The sequence below is a fragment of the Oryza brachyantha genome, chromosome 1, assembly GCF_000231095.2.
Source record: "Oryza brachyantha chromosome 1, ObraRS2, whole genome shotgun sequence".
NCBI lineage: Eukaryota > Viridiplantae > Streptophyta > Magnoliopsida > Poales > Poaceae > Oryza > Oryza brachyantha.
In genome coordinates, this window is record NC_023163.2 from 22,084,473 (window position 1) to 22,104,686 (window position 20,214).

General features: G+C 43.9%; 2 protein-coding genes across 2 annotated transcripts; one reads left to right on the forward strand and one right to left on the reverse strand.

The window, feature by feature from the left end:
• The first annotated feature begins 6,650 nt into the window (after positions 1 to 6,650).
• Positions 6,651 to 10,363, forward strand: LOC102703730 (vesicle transport v-SNARE 13). Its single transcript, XM_006644523.2, has 5 exons — positions 6,651 to 6,987; positions 7,096 to 7,154; positions 7,373 to 7,561; positions 8,836 to 9,006; positions 9,961 to 10,363. Exons 1-5 carry the CDS (start codon positions 6,894 to 6,896, stop codon positions 10,111 to 10,113), a joined length of 666 nt encoding a protein of 221 aa, XP_006644586.1. The 5' UTR covers positions 6,651 to 6,893; the 3' UTR covers positions 10,114 to 10,363.
• Positions 10,364 to 17,025: 6,662 nt separating this feature from the next.
• Positions 17,026 to 19,959, reverse strand: LOC102704010 (transcription factor LATE FLOWERING-like). Its single transcript, XM_006644524.2, has 3 exons — positions 19,741 to 19,959; positions 19,415 to 19,582; positions 17,026 to 18,572 (listed from the first exon to the last, which is right to left on the reverse strand). The coding sequence occupies exon 3, from the start codon at positions 18,480 to 18,482 to the stop codon at positions 17,322 to 17,324; it is 1,161 nt and encodes a 386-aa protein (XP_006644587.1). The 5' UTR covers positions 18,483 to 18,572; positions 19,415 to 19,582; positions 19,741 to 19,959; the 3' UTR covers positions 17,026 to 17,321.
• Between the last annotated feature and the right edge of the window lie 255 nt (positions 19,960 to 20,214).

Below are 20,214 nucleotides of genomic sequence, written 5' to 3' on the forward strand. Positions count from 1 at the left end.
TAGCCATTCGAAATTTACACTGGATACAAAATTTTCACTGGTTAATACCGTCAGTTATCATCCGGTATCATCTGATACTTGTTGAAACTAAGTGGTATCAACAAGTATCAATATGTTATCATCCAGTGTAAAAATTATAACATGTGTATACATGCTGAAATTAGGTGATACCTTCTGGTATGATGTGATACCACAAGTACCTACTGATACCAAATTTTATACTGGATGATATCTGATGATATCATCTGGTATCATATGATACTTAGTGATACTAAGTGGTATCAACACTTGTTTCACATGTCATCATCCAGTGTAAAAATTATAACTTGTTGATACATGCTAAAATCATGTGATACCTTTCGGTATCATGTGATGCCACTAAGTAACTAATGATACCAAAATTTATACTCGATGATACCATCGGTTATCATCTGGTATCATCTAATACCTTGTGATACTAAATAGTATCAACAATTGTTCCATATGGTATCATCATTGTAAACAATATAACATGTTTTTACATGTTGTTCCATATGGTCTGGCGGTGAAGTATCGCCGGCGGAGAAGTATCAACAATGACGGTAATACGGCGAGACCGAGCAGGGCCCGTGCGTTGGCATGGTATCAGCGATGGTGACCGATGATACCAACTAGGAACCAGGCGCCGTCAGTGAGGTAGGAGCAGCGGCGGTCAGGTGGCGAGGTAGACAACGGGGCGCTGCGGCAAGGTATCGACGGCCGCGAGGGGGAGTGTGGCGGTCCGGTGGCCTGGCGGAGTGCGACGGAGAGGGGCAGTGCGCCGGCACTGGGGAAGTAGGTAGACAACGGCGGCGTCGCGGCGAGGTATTAACGGTGGCACGGGGGAGTGCGGCGACCCGGCGGAGTGCGACGAAGAGGAGGAGTGCGCTGATGCGGGGGAAGTACGTCAGTGGGGGATTGTGTGCCAATCGAACAAGCGGCGGGTGGAGACGTGCGGTCGGACATGCAGCGCAGGGGTTATGTTCCACTAATATGTCCTGTGCCGTACACGGGATCCCGTGCTGTAGCGTTACACAATGATACCAGGCAATAATGATATCAGTTGGTATCATCTGGTATCAGATCACCAGGTATTTATTGTATCGTTACACGCTCATTACTAAACGGTCTGAATTATTGAATTTCCCTAGGAAAGAGAGTAAATCACACAGGACGAAGGATGAATCTTTCTGCATCTTGGACCAAGAATAAACATTTTTTCACTTTATACAAGATGCATGGTCGAGCATGGATGATGAGCGGAGGCGCGCGCAGCGCGGAGGAGGAGCGCGGCTGCAGTGCAGAAGCACGTGCGGCACAGCGTAGAGGCACGTTTCGATCACATGTGCGTTTGCCATCGATACATAACTTATACCGTACGAACGGTATACCGTCGGCTAGCTGCGCCCTTTGCATAATTATGTTTGGAGCGTGGTTAAGTTGATTGACTACGTGGCGCTGCACATGCGAGGGACGAGTTTGACCCCGACGATGCAACCGATGTCTCACTGACTGATGCTGATTTTTTTTATCACTTTTTACCCTTTAATTTCTTAAAAAGATAAATTCTATATTTATTTTTTAATCTGAATAATTTAGTACGGCAGTCTGCTAGGCTAGCAGTAGAACACTCCCATGATAATTTGTTCATGGGGAGTGATATTTGACCATATTAAACGGTGCTATAGCTAAAAAATGTTTAGATTTTGACGGCGCCAAGGTCTACTTCCCCGTTTGCCTCCCTCTCGGCCACCTCGCGCCTCACCGTCCAGTAGCTCCTCCTCGGCGTGTCACAACCGGTGTCGCGGATGGCGGTGACGGTGCTCTTGATGAAGGAATTGTTCGTGCCATTGACGTCGAGGTCCAAGTGATACGTGACGTAGTCGTTGTGGTACACGGTGATGGTGTTCTCCGACACCAGCATGTCGTGCGCGTCCTGCTTCACCTTGTCGGTGTGCGTGTACGTTGTCCCCTTTACCTCGAGCAGCCCGGTGAGAGACACCTGCGACGACGCGTCATGAATTGACAAGCTAGCACTACACTCATTAGATATGATATTTGTTGACACTAAATGGTATCATGTGATACCACTTATTAATATATGATACATGTTGATACTATCTAGTGATACCTTCTGATATTATGTGATACATGTTGATACTTTCTGATACCACTTAGGACCTAGTGGATTGATACCTATTGATACCTCTAGCATCTTTTGGTATCATCTGACATATGTTGATACTAATCGGTATCATCTAGGTTTTCATATGGGAATCAAACGATTCCCACTAACATCATATGATACCACTATTGATACCACTAATCGGTATCATCTATCGATACTTATTGATACTTGTTGATACATACTAACATCATATGATACCACTTAGAACCATATGGTACCGCTTGGTACCACCTGGTATCACCTGACACCTGCATCGTTTTGAGTTTTCTTTGTCGCGCGACGCTATGATACCAGATGATATCAACTGGTATCACACCAGTGGTATCATCTAATACCAGCACACACTAGTATGTGAGGCGTATCTGAGCACGAAGGCGGTGGAGGCGTGCGACACGCTACGGTGAGGGCGCGACGTTGGCGGAGGCGGGCAGACGATGGCGGAGGCACGCAGCGACGGCGGACGATGGCGGGCGGACGCAGGTGTTGGCGGACACGGACGGACGCGAGCGGCGGCACGCGGTGACGGTGGACGATGGCAGGTGGATGCCGGCGTCGGCGGGCGCGGATGCACGGCGTGCGTGCGTGTAGTAGTAAATGCGAGAGATTCTAGGTCACATTCATGTGAGCAGCTCAGCATAACTAGCAAGCACCAGCCACAACACACAGCCATAGCCATGCATGCACGAGACGGACTTGGGCTCGACGGACATACCCTGTTTTATTTGTAAGTATCCTGTCCGACGGGATACCGTGTTGTAGTTGTTCTCTTTTTTTTTTACATGTGGATGTATAGTTGGCCATAAGGCCTGATCCCTGAGGGCCCCGCCTAAGGCACGACGTCGCGGCCTGGCCCGATGGTTGGGCTGTGCCTGGGCCGCACCCTTGGCACGGTGGGTTGGCCCGGCACGGCCCAGTTCAATAAATAATATTTGGGAACCTTAAATAGACTTAATTTATTCATATAAAACCTAGCCCAAAAGAGAAGTATGCAAAATAGACTTATTCTAGCCATATATAACACATCCCAAAGAAGAGGGAGCGAAAATAGACTTTTCTTAACAGCCCAAATAAGTGAGGGGTAGAATATAGACTTATTTTTTGAAGAAGCATGATGGTCCATCGTGCCTTCGGGCTAGCCCGGCACGGCCCTGAGTGGTATTGGACCGTGCTTGGGCCGCCGGTGCCACCCGTGGGTCAGCACGGCACGGGCCCGACCATGTCTGAGCCATGCCGGACTGGGCGGCCTAGTTGGCCATCTATATGTGGATGCACCTAATTTTTTTTAGAGATTTTTGTTGTTTTTTCCAATGCATGTCGGCGACGTTGTGTTCTTTTTTATATTTTCATTTTGCGCATGTGGTTAATTGCATATGGTTACCTGTCTAGAGGTATTTTAGGTCTCTGTTAGTTTCTGTTTTTCTCAGCTCATGAGCTTTTCGTTGTTGGTGGCAGGTTCTATTTCCTGGGTGTGTTCTCGCCCGTAGACTTGTGTTTCTGAGCTTGGTGCTTGTTTTGTTTGCTTATATTGTAAAATCGGACACCCCGATCTTGTGTGAACATGTTTATGGTTTTATAAAAAACAGGGCTTCGACTTTTTTCTAAAAAAAAATCAAAAGCAAACCATACAAGCAGCCAAGTGGTTGAGAGAAGCAGATGAGGTCACGGAGGGATCGATGTTGGGCATGACTGCGATTGACGAACGGTGGCAGCGCAATGATGGGATCAACGAATGACAATTGAGATTTATGCGGGTGCTTGAGAACGAAAGTAACAATGTCTAGGGTTAGGGGACCGACCGCTCGAGGGAGGTCGTTGGGAGCGTGCGACGACAAGACGAGATATGTGATGATTTGCAGGAGGAATCGTTGGTGGCGGCAATTATTGGAGAGAAATCGAGAGACACAGATGTTTGATTCTCGTGGGATTATCTGGGACGTTTATTTTGATGTTGATTGTTTGAGGTCGTTGGATCTGTTATGTTACCATGGTTCTATCAATTAGTCATTTCAATGCAGATGGATGTAGGCCATTGGATATGTCATCCGATATAATGAGTTTGACGAGTTAATACACTATATGGTATAATAAGATAAAAAGGAACAATAAAGTTTTGGTAACACTCATGCACTATCAACGAAACAACCTTCAAAATTTTCTTTCATTAGCTGGAACTTCACACCCAAATTACAACCACCGATGACACATGATATTTTTTCGTATGATGATGGCTAAAAATAAGAGGGAATACTTTTCCGAGCACTTTTTTCTTACTATGGGTACAAAAGTATTTAAAATTCTTTGTAACCTTTTCTAATATTAATAAAATTATACTGTGCGGGTCTCCCTCACTGTCTTTTGATCAAAAAATTATTTTAAAAAAATTAAGCTGGGAGATAAATTGTTTAAAGTTTGAAATCTGAAAACTATTTATAGAAATTGTACAAGTATACATTGATGCTATGGCAAAATAGTTGTGTAGTAACCTTGCAAATTCTACATAATGACACATATCTGTCCTCACAATCTATTGAAGCATGGTTCCGTATGGATGTCACATCTACACTACCATGCAAATCAAACACACATACTAAATTAAGAATATAGTTGCTTACATATAATAACATATTATAAACATGAGTGAAGTGCACCAGCGGTCCTTAAACTTGTATGCATGTGTGATCTAGGTCCCTGAACTCTCAAAATGCATTTTTGGGTCCCCGAACTTGTCTGAGGGTGTCATATAGGTCCAAACGAACTCCGACCCGCTCCATTCGCTGACGTGACATGCCACGGTGGCGCCTATGTGTTGGTGATGCCATGTGGGTCTCACATGTCAGTATCTCTCTCCTCCTTATTCTTTTCTCCCCTTCTCGTAGGCGCCACCGTGACATGCCACGTCAGCGGATGGACCGGGTCGGAGCTCGTTTGGACCTATATGACACCCCCGGACAAGTTTGGGGACCCAAAAATACATTTTGAGAGTTCAAGGACCTAGATGACATATACATACAAGTTTAGGGACCGCTAGTACAATTCACTCTTATAAATGTTCTTATGAATTACATTAATTACAGTAATATCATGATAAAAATGTAATAACACGAGAATTGGGACCATGAACATGACCCATTGCTAATAGCCTATTTTTCTTGCATCATATGTTACTGCAAAACTTATACGTTATTATAATTTTGTTGTAACATCACAATAAAAAAACAGTAATAGGCAGTGTGGCAATACTACTAACATGTGAAAAACTTTGTATTTCTAATCTTTAGAGAGAAATATCTTTTATGTCCTATATTATTTTTAAAAACTATTTTCACCACCATGCTTAAAAACGTAATTAAAAAAACTAGACCCGTCATTAAATTGTGATTTTTTTAAAAAATAATATAGAACATGAGAGATATTATTTTTTAAAGATTGAGAATACAATCTTTTAATTCTCCCATGTACTAATAGTACTGCCACACTGTTTATTTAAGGATTGCATGCAAGTTAGTTTTGGTTGATCATAACGAAAGATTCATTGTTTACTTAATTATTCAAGGTTATTGCCATCGGATTCCTTCAAGCCTTCGATAGTTGATTGTTTGACCTATTGGCTAAAGGTTGCTATATTGACATCCAATCGACTGGATCCATATATCCATTGGCTCGATAGCTGATCGACTCTTTTTACTCTTTATCTTGTCATTTGCAGGATCAAATTGACTATCACACCCGCACCTCACCTAAGATTTAGGTTCTATACTAGAGTGACGCAGAGACTTTCGAGCCTTTGCGTGTATTCAAGATCAAACATATTTGACGTCAACATGAGTCTTAGCATTTATTTAAGGAAAATTTTATTGCATGTGATAGATAAAAAAGAAAAGAAGAGTTATAAAAGTATTTATTATTGTATTAACAAAGAATTCATACTAACTTTAACTTTATAACTTTATAGATACCCTTATAAAATAAATAGTTATCGATGATATGTATGAGAGAAGAATATATCCTAGACTCTATCTTTGATGTTCTTATCACTTGACCTACGTGTATCTTATCCTGGTCCAAATTTCATATAAATGTCATGTAGGCGTTACATCAGGAACCTACCAAACCATCTGGAATCTACACGGATTTTGATAGTTGGGGCCTTGGGGGCGCTATATACCCGGGTTTACGTTGGAGGGATATAATTTAGACTGGATACACGTTAAATGGACTTCTCCACGCGCGAATTAGCCCACACAGTGCAAGTCCGTGGCCCGTGACCCGTAGCCGTCCCACCGTGCGTTCGTCCTCGACCACACGCGGTGCCGAGGAGGGCCCGAGTTTGCTTAGCGACACGGCAACTACTAACAGCGCGGGCCCACGGCGCAGTGTCCCATTACACGCACAGTGTCGATACGCTAAAGCGCACGTCCCCCGCGCAAGCCTTCCCTCTTTCCGCTAATCCACCTATTTTTATTCGGCTCACCCACCCCAAAATCCCCCATCCCGACCCGATCAAAAATCGAAGTTTCCACCGAGTTCCCCATCGCCGACTCGCCCGGATCGACCAGCCGACGGGTTCGCCCCGGCCATCCGCTCGATTTGAGGCCGGGGAGCTGCTGTTGGTGGTGGATCGCATCGCCGGAGTGGTTCGATTCGGTGGGGGGATTTCGCGGGGTAGCGGGGATCGAAGGGAGCAGCCATGAGCGAGGTGTTCGAGGGCTACGAGCGGCAGTACTGCGAGGTGTCCGCCTCCCTGTCCCGCAAGTGCACCACCGCCTCCGCCCTCGATGGAGGTAACCGGTCGATCTCCTAGCCTAATCCGACATGCCTTCGAGATTTTGTGCGGAGGGATTTCCCCCTTGGTGTTTTTTTACGTCTTATTCGGTGTCTGATTTCTGCAGAGAAGAAGAAACAGAAGCTGTCCGAGATCCAGTCCGGCGTGGAAGAAGCTGAATCGCTGGTAAATATTCGTCCATTTTTTGGATGCCTTACCTACATCATTATTCCACTATAATGACTTGCATTCAGCGGTACGGGATCAATTAGAGCCGTGCTGGTGTTTTTTTTTGTGCGGATGCATAGTTATATTTGTGATTTATAACTGTGTAAATTTATGTTCATCTGGGAGACAGGTGCAGTATCTGATGCTTCTTTACCTGTATGTGTTTGTGCAAACAGATTCGGAAGATGGACCTAGAGGCGAGGAGCCTACAACCAAGCGTTAAGGCCGGTTTGCTTGCGAAGCTGAGGGAGTACAAATCTGACCTCAACAATCTCAAGAGTGAGCTTAAGAGGATCTCAGCACCCAATGCAAGGCAGGCTACACGGGAGGAGCTCCTTGAGTCAGGCTTGGCTGACACACTCGCGGTGAGCACTGAGCTCCCTGATTTGTATTAACAGCTCAATTTGATCACATCATAGATTTTAATCATTGGCAGCGCCTGGCTTTGTTTGTCCATTGCTGCTGTAGTTTTAACAATGTCAAAATAGGGTGTTTTCTGTATATGTCACAGTCGCAGACAACTGATAGGTAGCTTCCATCAGATCAATATTACTGATAATTAGCTGTAGTTATAATTATTTATTGTGATTCCTGTTGTTAGATGGTCTAATTGTGTCTGAATTAATGGCGGGTTTCACATGGTTGTGTTCTTTTTCCTAAGTTGTAAAGTATAGATCATCAACAATTTAGTGGTTCTAAGTTTCGTATAGGTAACCATGATTAATAGTGCTGTGTTGAACTTCTGTTAGGCTATTAGGTATTTACTATTAGTGAAATCTGTAATTTAGTTTTACTGTTGGATTAAATCCTTTAAACCAATGGAGTTTTTGGATGTTCTTGCAATTTGTGCATGTCACACTTAAGTTTTTTCCCATATATGTTTTTGTGTATGTTACATGTCAATCTTGTAATTTAGATGTGTATATCACCATATTATTCCAGTTATAGACTTGTAGTCATTTTCAGATTTGGATCCTTAACTGTCACCATTATCAATTGTACTACATATTTCACACTATGAAGACATTATCTCCACGAGTTTTCTGAATAACTGGAATTTTGTTTTGAAGTTTGGTTGCATTTGGTTATATTTATTGATGAAAATATGTTGTTTTCGTAATGTATTGTTGTCGAAACAAAAATAACAGAGGGAATAATTAAATTTCTTTCTCTTTCAATTGTTCATTTGGACACAATTGACAGATATGTGTTACTCAATATATTTCCAATCTGATCTTCATGGTACAGCCCCATAGCCGCATGAGTACCGAGAACTGTTTCTTCTCAATTTTTTGTGGTCCAATTTGGCCCTTGGTGAATATCTTTCATGATAAAAAAAATATTATTCTGGATTGTCAGGAAATTGCAGCTAGCACCCTCAAGAACTTCCTTTTCTTTAATATGCTTAATGTTCTTGGGAAATGAATACATTATTGAGCTTATGTATTCCTGGATGTTGCTAATACCTTATGGGAATGCTACCTTTGTGTTCTTAATATGCCATATTTTTCTGCTGATATAAGATAACATATAATAATGCCTCAGTATTACGTTGATTCTGATTTCTTCAACATCCTGTCAAAGTTTATGCCATTTTTTGTTGGTATTCATATCATAACTGGATTTTTATGTAACTCAGGCATCTACTGACCAAAGGGGAAGATTGATGATGACAACAGAAAGACTGAATCAGTCCAATGACAAGATTAAAGAGAGCCGAAGAACCATTTTGGAGACAGAAGAACTTGGTGTGTCAATTCTTCAGGACCTTCATCAACAACGGCAGTCTCTGCTGCATGCTCATAGTACTGTATGTATCCAGTCATAACATTTTAACAAATTTATTGAACTCCTTCCTATTAGTGTCATATTCATTAGTCAACTTTGCATATCTTGTTTTTTTACCCTACTTGTGTTGTCCAGTTTTACAGGTAGATCACCTGGAACTCTACCTAGCATAAAATAGGGATATGGCATAGGAATGCTACTATTTAAGTTTTAGGGTTGTTACTTTGCTCTATCTTGGAGCATTGACTTTACTTTTAGCAAGTTAAGGTTGCCTTGTGCTTCATGCAGAACTTGAGTTAGTACTATCTGATTTTAGGATTATATTCCATGCAGCAGTTGTGAAAACAATAGTGTGCGGTTGTTTAGTATCGAAGCTTTGTTTTCCAGGAGCCTTGTACAGTTTAGTATCGAAGCTTTGTACAGTTGTTTACTATCTGATTAAGGGCCTGTTTAGGGGAGAAAGCTTTTCCCAAAAGCTGCTCCAAACGGTCCACAGCAGATTCTAGAAAATAAACTAAGAATCCAGAAACTGGCTACCAAACAGTTACTTCTCAGAATCTAAAGGTCCCCCAAACAGGCCCTAAGTTCTCATTTACGCCTATCAGATTGTTGATCATGTCCATTCTACAATGGTGAACCTATTGTGTGTGTGTGTGGGGGGGGGGGGGGGGGGTGATCCATTTACATCCGACTTTTAAACCTGACACCACAGATTCCTAAAGCAACCTCCCACATAAAAAAACCTCTTGCAAGTTGAACAAAAATATAAGTACCTCATTGTTTATATTCTTCAATACCAAGAGCAGGTGGACAGAGTTCCTGTAAATTGTGCTATCTAAAATACTTGCAGTGTGATTCATATCATTGACAGTAATTCATTTAGCTGCAAACTAATGGCAACAGTAATCACACATCGAACAGTCTACCACTTATTTCATACTACTATAATGAAATACTGTCTTCCTCTTTATCACAGTTGCATGGGGTTGATGATAATATTGGCAAGAGTAAAAAGATCCTGGCGGCAATGTCAAAGAGGATGGATAGGAACAAGTGGATCATTGGGGGAATCATTGCAGCTCTTGTTCTGGCCATTCTTCTAATACTGTACTTTAAGCTCACTTATTGAGCCTGCTTTCTGCTAGGTTTGCGATGCAATTTCTGCTCAGTAATTGTGTGATAAAACAGTTGTCTGAATGATGTGCATTGGGCAACACATGTCTCTCCAAGCACACATGTTTCCCCAAACTTCTGGTATTTGTGTGGCTCATCGCTCATGTCATGTAATGTATAGTGAACGTGCACTCCAATATGTAAAATGTCTAAAGAGGGCTTAAAATTGAATGAAATGTGGCTCATATTGAGTTCTCTTTGTCCAACTACTGCGTTCTGTTACACCTGGGGTTTTTCGTAGGGAATATGTATCCCTGTATTTGAACTGTTGTCATTGTCGACCTACCAATCATTCGATTCATTGTGATTGGGCAGCTTTAGCTAATTTGTTATCGTTGTCGACTTTGGTCGCAATAGATGCTTTCTGAATTATTGTGCAGGGTGGGGCTCTTGTGCCGGTGTGCATGCTGAAGCTAGCTCAGAAGACGCAGGTCTGTCATCTGCGGTTGCTGGGCTAGGGTGGCGATGGCGAGTGGGGCTGTATGCGATATGGCTGCATGCATGTGTATGCCATGCTTTGTTTGATTTGCCACCCGTTTGGGCGATTGACGAGGTTGATGGCGATAGTCTCATGGTATGCATCATGCAACAATCAATGGATATCATGTTTGACAGTAGTGCACCCAGCTGATGACTGATACACCGGCCGGGTTCATAAAATGAGGGAAAGGAAAGGAAAGCAACAGTGCTGCAGCATCTGATCCGTCGGGATCATCTCATCCAACGGCGGATAAGAGCCCACAACACTGTACACCGACGGTCATGCTGCTGTTTTATCATGATGGCCTTAAATGGCGTATATCCTACCCCTCTCTAATCATTGCGAGATGGGATAGGATGAGCAGTTGAGCACTAGCCATTCCACCACATCTCCACGGCCATTTTTGTCTCCGTAGTCCGGAGGTCAGCCACGCGCTATCCATCGGCTATCTACTAATCTACGTACGTGAGCATTGCACACCGATCTGCTCTGACTCGAGACGCTCCTGCTGACCTCCCCCTGAGACTGAGACCGCGCGCACCTCACGAGACGTGCTACGAGCGGCACGCTGAATTTTAGTACGAAACCGGTGTGATCCACCCGCCCCGGGAAGCGAGGGAGGGCGGCAACTAACGCGTGCGACGTCACGGACGGTTCCTGAAATCCTGATCGAATTGATTGATATATCCGTGACGTCGCCCCGCACCGGCCGATCGAGGCCAAACTCCCATGGCCAACCTTGTCAATGGAACGAATCCAAGCTCTTGTGCGAGGTGAGGTTTGGCACGAGGCCTAGCGTGTGCATGCATGCTGGCCCGGTTCCCAACTATAAATGCGAGTCCCGAGGGCTGAGCTCACGATCACACGATGACAAAAGCGAACGATCGAACGCCGGTCACCGACCGCCCGTTCGACCTGATCCTACGCCGGACGCCGCTGTGACGACTTTTAACCACCAACTAGAATAAACTCGATCGAGTGCTGAATAGTCACGCCTTGCTACTGTTCTGCGAAAGAAAATACCGGCAAGCGTTTTAGTTCCTGTGGCCTTCCAATATTATTAATTCTTGCCGGCCGTTCTGTACAATGCGTCGTCGTCGAACGGCCTAAAGCTAGCTAGTAGCAGTCTGCTATATACAGCAATCACAAAGCAGCCACGAAAGCTGCATGCCTGCATCGAAGATGAACTCGTACTAGGTCGCGTTTTTTATATATTCTCTTCACACTCGTAGTTGACATACTGCTTTGACCGATCGCGCCCGTTCTTTGATCACTTGATCATTTGGATGATGCACGCACCGAAACTGAAGGACGGCCGGTCGAGTCCGGACACAGATCGAGCCTGCCAAACAAAAAGGTCGTGAGCTCAATCGTGAGAAACGGAGAGTTTAATACTCCAGTTTTATGTTGATCAGGAGAAGGAAAAATAATACTCCAGTTTTGTGTTGTCACCAACGTGTGGATGGTCATGCATCCGTGGTGTACTTTGCTTCTTGTTTGTTATTTTTGAATTTTGGACCAAATTAAGGATGTCGATCGGTGTTCAGGTTTACTATAAACCGAAGGAACTGAATACCGTTCAGACTTCAGGGTTCAAAGTACTGCTGATGAACTGTACACCCTGACGGCAAAGCTTCTTAATCTTTCTATTTTCTAGGCATGCGCAGTCCATATAACCATATTACTGTACATATATATACTCGTTCATTCGTGTGCGAGATTGCGGGTTTTATCCAGCAATCCGAAGCCAAGTTTGACCCTCCATAGAAGTAATAGTAAATTAACAGCGATGTTTATAATTGAGAAGAGTGTCAGTAATCAGCTCAGCAAAGCAGAAGAGTCGTTCGATCGTGCGTGCATGTGAGAGGAGGCCGGGAGGGGAACGAGGGCTCGCAGTCGCAGCGCAGGCACGAAGGAGGCGCCTTTTCGGAGGGTGTTCTTTTCAAGGCGCACGCTCCATGTCGTCGACACGAGTCCAGGAACGGTCGCAGACAGACGGTAGTAATTAGACATAAAATACTCTTCGACGATATAAGTTATTGTCTAGTTTTATATAAATATTAATGAATCTAGACATATATAAATTATATATTCATCAACGAATAAATTTAGATAAGGTTGAAAATACTTACGATATGAAACGGATGATTAATATTGGATATCATTCTTATCGTACAAATACAACTAACTTATATTTAAATTTAATATTACTCATCTCTTATTATATTTTGGAATATATAGAAACCATATCCGATTTTTTTTTTTGCTTCATTTACTCGCTTAGAGCATCTCCAAGAGATGCCTAATATAAGTCCCAAAAATAAATATTGGTATTAGAGGCTAAAATTGTTGCTCCAACAGCTTCCCAAATTAACTCCTAAATTTTTAGTAGCCTCAAACACCAACCTATTTTGACCCAAATTTTGGTCTTCTATTGGGTTGCCAATCCAACATTTTCAGCTCATTTGCTTCACGGTGTCATCGCCCTCAGGCTAGCTCCAGCCACCATCGCAGCAGTAAGTCTTCCTCTCTTTATTTTTACATATAAAAGTAAAGTTTGTTTATTAGTTGCATAATCCAATGTCCTTGACTACAATATGAATATGCTAATACCAAAAAATCAATCCCAGAAACATTATGCAACCAAAATTAGTGAAGAATGAGAACTTAGCTACAAATGTTATCCATTCTACATATTTAAATCTTTGGCTTAGAAAATTTCAATTACTATCAGTCTACACAATATAATGTCCTTGTGAGTTGAGATGCTCCAATACACACAGTGCACAGGATCAAAGTTGCACAAGTTCATCGAAAGAGCATTTGCCAATCACTTTTTTGTCCATTTATACATTATATTATTTACTGTCCAAAAGTGCCCAACATTCCCTTCTGATGGTATCTTATGTCATGTACCTCAAGTTAGAATTCTATTGTTGAACATTTGTCAATATATATTCTCAAATTATCCTTGGATGTAATATATATTTTTGATTTCAGAATGAGTTGTTAGTTTTGTTATGTTTAACTCATGCATATGCTGGAATGGTTGTTGCAAAGTGCCATAATCGTGAGTTGGCATATTTAAAGTTTTTGGGACTGTATTTTTAGACATCTCTTGGAGATGGGGATGTTTTTTTATCCCAAAGTTTATTGGCTAAATCTAAGATTTTTAGGAGCTAATTTTTAGCCTTTTATTAGAGATGCTCTTCCAACATCAATCTTCCATCATTTACGACATCATCTTCCATCATCTATAAACGCTATGGTAATCTCAGCCCAGGAGCGGCCAGGCAATTTGCAAGCTACTCCTCCGTCCTATACAAAATACATTTTTACACAGTAAACATTTGACTGTTTTTTATTTTAAAAAGTTTTATGATTAATATTTTTATTGTTATTACTTATTATATGATAAAGCATAAATAGTACTTTATGTGAGACTTTTTTTAATAAAAATTTTTAAATATGACAAACTATAAATATTGAACATAAAAATGTATAAATATAATTAAATTGGAACGGAGGTACTAGTATTCACTGCATGCCGTCAGTACGTCCTCGCATGGGGTTCAGACCCAAAGGCGAGGGAAAGGAATGTCTTTTGGCATCGGCCGTCTCGCCCGCCCCGCCGGGGACGTCGGCTCGCGGGGCATGCAGCCCAACCGAAGCCACCGATGCATGCGGCGGCAGCAAGCACGCACACGCTGCCTGCCCGCCCGCCTGCCTGCCTGCGTCTGCGTGCGCGGGGCCATTCTCGGTCTCGTTTAATTCCCAAATTTTTTTTCCAAAAACATCACATTAAATTTTTGACATCTAAAACAAGATATAAATAAAAAAAACTAATTACACAGTTATGGAAGAAATATTGAGACGAATCTTTTGAGCCTAATCAGCCCATGATTAGCCATAAATGCTACAGTAACCAATATATGCTAATGACATATTAATTAGGCTCAAAAGATTTGTCTCGCGGTTTCGACTAGCTGTGAAATTCGTTTTTTCATTCATGTCCAAAAATACCTTCCGACATCCGATTATGACGTGCTACTCTCCCAAAAATTTTCTAAAATCTCAACACTACCTCAATTCGCCGCTCCTGCGCTGCACGCGTCGCGAGCTGAGCCCGAAAGGCGAAACCGTACGTCCTCCCTGCAAAAAGCGCGTGCTGGGCAAGGCCACCGGCTGCACCGGCCGGTGTGCATCGGTCTCCCCCCTCCCCCCTCCCCGGTTTCTCTCCCATGGCAGATAGGCGCACACTGCTCGAAGATTTTGATTCCGGGACACGAGGGGGGGGGGGGGGGAGCGAAAGGGAGAGGTACGAAAGGGAAAACACGCAGCTGGAATAAACGGAGGGCCGGGCCGGCCGGCACGGCGCACACACACAAAAGGAGCCGGGCTACAGGATGTGCGTGCGTGCGTGTGACTGCATGTGAACAGCCCACATTACCAAAAAAAAAAAAAGAAGGCAAGCAACAAAAACACACAGAAAAACAACTAATGAGAAAACGAGGCGTTTCGGACCAGATACACTGAAAAATGTGGGAAGCCTCAGCAGTGATTCCAGAGGTTTACAGCATGAGTCTACTTAATTAATTCGGTTTCTATAAGTGAGCCTTTTCCTTGCTGCCGCTACCTGTTTCCTTTTGGGAAAAAAAATGAGATAGGTGGAAATAACTAACGGTTGTAATTTGTAACAGTATTGTGTTAACCGTAGCTGAGAAACTGATGTCCTCTTTCGTATTTGTTTATTGTCCATTGATCACAGTTCGTCCACTGTTTCTCTGCTGTTCATCCACCTTTTTCTTTGGTCCAAGAATGCAAGATGGGAAGAGACCGGGAATAATCTTTTAGCATGTAGGTGGGCATCCACTTATTATTTATGGGTTAGCTAATTAGATATAAAAAACAAAAATAACAATATAGATTAATATAAAATATCTCTTCATAAACATACAAGTTTAAATTCAACTTATACAAGTTATAAAAAACAAATTAAACCGAAACTAGTTTACGCTAGTTATATTTAACATTTTTGTTATAACTCGTAGATGTTAAATATGAAACTACATGGTTGTGAAATGATATATCTCATGTTAAACTTTGATTATTAATTTTTATTTTTTAATAACTATTTAGATAATACGAAAGAAACGGATCAATGTCCGTATGTGCTAAAAAGACTTTCCGGACGAGACCAATCTAGTGTGAGATAGGAAAAGGATGTGTCCGGATTCCCATGACTAGCTTGGGCTCCTTGATCATGGAGTATATGCCATTATTCCATTATTCTAGCTATAGGAGTACAGCATATGCACCGTTGCATGACGACTAGTGCTTCAACGGCCTGCAGCTTTTACTGAAGAAGAAGGCTGTGAAATGCGAATGATATATAGATGAATGCAGAACACCAGAGTGTGCCTAGGTTTTTTCCCTGCTCGCTGCATGGCGTGTGTTGCGGTGTGCATCGATGGAGGAAATGGTGCTTAGCAAAAGTCCCTTTTCGTGTTAATTTAATCCTAAACTTTATATCATCAGCATGCAGAAAGCCTGCCCCATCATACATGATATATAGATAAGATAAAAAGAAGGGATATTTATTCATAGATAGATGGATAGAGAGGCACAGTATAGCATCTAGCTAAGAAGATAGCTCTCTTTCTTTGGTCTAAAAAGTATAAGCCTTTACATCTCTATTTCTCTTTTGCACTTGGAATAATTGAGATTTCGTTGCGTTGACACAAAAGTGAGAAGGAAAGCGTTTAATCATGCCCAATATTGGAAGCACAGAGATTCACCACTAGGGCACAAGCACGAAACAAAGATTGAAGATTGCCAGAGCCTCATGATGCACCCAACGATATGATACATACACATGCATGTGGAGAGATCGAATCAGCTACAGTAGTACAGTAGCGTAGTAGGTGACAGCATCACAGCACAATGACACGCTTGCATGAGCAATATTGACTTATATGCACAGGCTAATTAGTACTTTGTCCAAAATTTTAAGTCGATTAAGAAGGACAGTCAATTCACTTGTACTCCTACACTTCCCTTAAAAGAGACAGGGTAGGCATGTGGTAGCAATTCCCGTAAGGACTCTCTTATACCTCGTCACGCATATACAGATATACTAGTACTCGATCCACACCTATCTAAATTTCGAGCAGTGGTGATAATTAAACCCACTCGATCGGTTCATGCAAAAATAAATTTTAAAAAATGAAACTGGCCAATAATCTTCACTTGCAAGTCGCTCGTTCGGCCACTCTCTTCCATTATCGAACCGTTTGTTTCCTCCGTTCAGATTATAAGATTCAGACATGGGATAGTTATAAAGTTAAATGTCATATTTACAAATGAAAAATAACTTGTGAATGAAACTTTTATATATGTATTTTTAATGCTGAATTGTAAAGTCAAACGGTCAACTTTGCATGCAATGTCTCACTGCAGCTGAATTGCCAGCGGATGTAATCTAAATATTGCTCAAGAACATGATCACGAACTACTAGCTAGCACGCCTTAATCAGCACGTACGTACTCCAATTATGTGCCGTGTACGTGCACTAATTAATCACCACCAAGCCTAGAATAATACTAGAGAACAGAAACATGCTACATGTATATAGAGGAGACTACGTACGTGTAGCACTTGTACGTGCTAAGCAGAGTGTGTGCTACAACAGTTTCGTTGCATTTCCATTAGAATTTGCGTAGCCAGAAATGGTGTTGTTATTTGCTGCGAATGCAAGCATTCCATGGCTGCTGCTGCTGCTGCCGCCGCCGTAATAGTGGTGCTGTAATTTGGCCGTGCTGCTGCTGGTGCCTAGGGTTTCCAGCTTCTGGACCTGGGACTTGAGGAACTTGAGGTAGCTGGCCGCCTCGTCCAGCATGGACGCCGTGTCCATCTTGCTGCCGCCGGGGACCAGCTTCTGCAGCACGCGGAGGCGGTCGCTCACGCGCTCCCGCCGGAGACGTGCCGCCACGGTCTGCGGGTCGCTCGAGATGCGCACGTTCTTGCGGCGTGGCTTGTCCGCGGCGGCCTCCGTGCCGAGGTGGACGGGGCGCATGGCCGCCGCCCGGTAGATCATCTCCTTCACCTGCGCCATCGCCTCCACGTCCGGCTCGTACCCGGCGGCGGTGGGGTCGTGGTGGTGGCACGGCTGGACGAAGGTGATGCTTGTTGCTGACGTGGAAGCCTTCCGCTTTACGGCCGCGCCGAGGTTGGGGCGCGGCGCGAACGGCGGTGCGGCTGCGGCTGCGGCTATGGCTGGGTGGTCGTCGTATAGCTTTCGCTTGGGGTGGTGGAGCGGAGGCTGGGTAAGCGACGTCGTGGTCGGGGACATGGTGGACGTCGGGGAAACCACCTCGGCGTCGTAGCAGCCGCCGCTGTAGTTATTGGACTCGCCGGAGGAGATGTTGCCGCCGGTGGTGCCGCTGTAGCTGGACAACATGGCGCCGTTTGACACGGCCCCGCCGTCGCTGATCCCGTCGCAGGGGGCGCCGAGCTTCCGTGAGAAGGCGAGCGCCGCGTCGAGAAGGCCCTCGTCGTGCGTGCCGGCGCCCTCGGCGACAGACGCAAACATGTCCCCCGAGCACAGCAAGCCCAGCGGATCGCCCATAGCGCCAAATCCCGAGGCACCCTGCAAGCATCCACCGTCGTCGCCAACATGACCACCGCCGGCGCCAACACCTCCGTCGTCGCAGTACTGGAGCTGAGAACCGAAGCACGCGCCGAGGAACGCATCGTCCAGCTCGAACCTGCCACACCCCACCGAGCGCGGAAAGTATACGTCGTCGTGCAGCTGCCCGCCGCCTGCCCAGCCGAAGGTCTCCATCGCCTCGCCGCACCGCCGCCGCCGCCGCAAATCACCGATCGAACAAATGGCTCACAGATTCGTAGACAATGACGAGACAAAAACCACACACTGCACGCACGCAGAAAAGGAAGAGCGTGAGCTATATGGAATAATACTCAGCCAAACAAATCAATCATACGGCCGATCAGACATTCAGACACCGATCAAGACGAACGATTAATTAATCTGAATTGATTTGTGAATTAAGAGGCGCGCGCACGATGGAATTACAAATCAGTAATCAGCATCAACGAAACAGTGGCACGGGTGAGCCGCATTGATATTCAGATAACGACGGGAGGGGAAGATGTCTTAAGCGTCATAATTACACTGTCCGTGTCCGTATGCGCTTCGCTCTACAGTTCAACTTATTACACATGTTGGCCTTGTTGCCAAGAACCAGTTGAATCTGATACACTGTTACTGTAAATCAAGCAATCTGCCAGCTTAACTGAATGAACAGATACGCAAATTGCAGGCTACGAGGCTACACATGTTTGTCGTTTGTTAAAGACACACAACCGGCCGACGTCAATTATTCTGTTCCTATATAGTAGAACTACTTAAATTGGTTGTTTGGAGAGTATGGATTACTCCTAATTAAGTAACTTTTTAGTGTGAAAGTCTGCATGCATGAGATCACATGTTGCGAAACTACCGTCTAATGGTAATATATCGTCATTTTGCTTAGCTAGAAAACATAAGCTAAACCACCTACTAACAATTAAAACGTAATTTATAGGTAAAAAATTTATATATCTATTCTTAGCGATCTAAAAACATTAGTTGAAAAATAAACTATGATAAAAAAAATCTTAAAATCAACTCTAAATTTGAGTGTAAGAATTTAAATCTGGGCTTATAACCACACGCATACTCACGGAATTAAACAGGATCTCTTCTGTTCATACCTATAGCTTGGTACAGATGATTGATGCCGAGGCCACCGTGAAACAACGGAGGCAGCTTAATCTCAGTGTTAACTCCACCGGCTGGAGAGCTCTGAGCTACTCACTGATCAGCTGGCCAGCTCCTCCGACGACGGCGAGTCAGCTCCGACCGACGCGGAGCTAGCGCCTCTGTACTCAAGAGAGTGCCAAAACTGATGTGAGCAACAGAAAGCTAACCGAGTTGAAGAACCAAACTAAGTTACAGAGAAAAGAAGTATTGCTAGTTCTACAGATTCCTAGTGTATATATACTGTAATACACTGGTGTACAATAGTAGAGCTGGCTACCTGTACCGTCTTGTTAGTTTCCTTTGCGCTGGCTGATGAGGCTGCGAGGCAGCAGAAGATTGATTGATCAATCGATCAGCTGTGGTTCTTGTCCAGGCCGCCGGCCTTGCTTCCAGGAAGCTTGCTTAGCTCTAAGTAACCAAGCAAGCAGGGGGCAGCACGGGCAGAGGAGAGAAGAGAGGGGACAGTACAGGTGATGTGTCTGGGTCTGGGATGAGGTATGTGATGGCCCTCTTGTTCATGGCTGCATATGGGGCTTCTTTTATAGACGGCTTAAGGAGGGCAGCTACCTGTGAGATTACATAGAGGTAGCTCCTGCACTACACGCCGGTAAGGGGTAGCTAGCTAAGCTACTTAACTGTCCTCTCTCTTGAGAAAGAGCGAGAGAAGTAGACTAATAGTAGAAGGTGTACATGGTTTCTCATTTTTGACTTTGTCTAGAGGAGCTTTCTCGCAGCCGCAGCTAAGAATTTC

Bases quoted from the DNA above. Each gene is read 5' to 3' on its own strand.
- LOC102703730 (XM_006644523.2), top strand. From the start codon at position 6,894: ATGAGCGAGGTGTTCGAGGGCTACGAGCGGCAGTACTGCGAGGTGTCC. The intron at 7,562-8,835 runs GTGAGCACTGAG...TATGTAACTCAG, and splicing joins GCTTGGCTGACACACTCGCG to GCATCTACTGACCAAAGGGG. The intron at 9,007-9,960 runs GTATGTATCCAG...TCTTTATCACAG, and splicing joins TGCTGCATGCTCATAGTACT to TTGCATGGGGTTGATGATAA.
- LOC102704010 (XM_006644524.2), bottom strand. From the start codon at position 18,482: ATGGAGACCTTCGGCTGGGCAGGCGGCGGGCAGCTGCACGACGACGTA.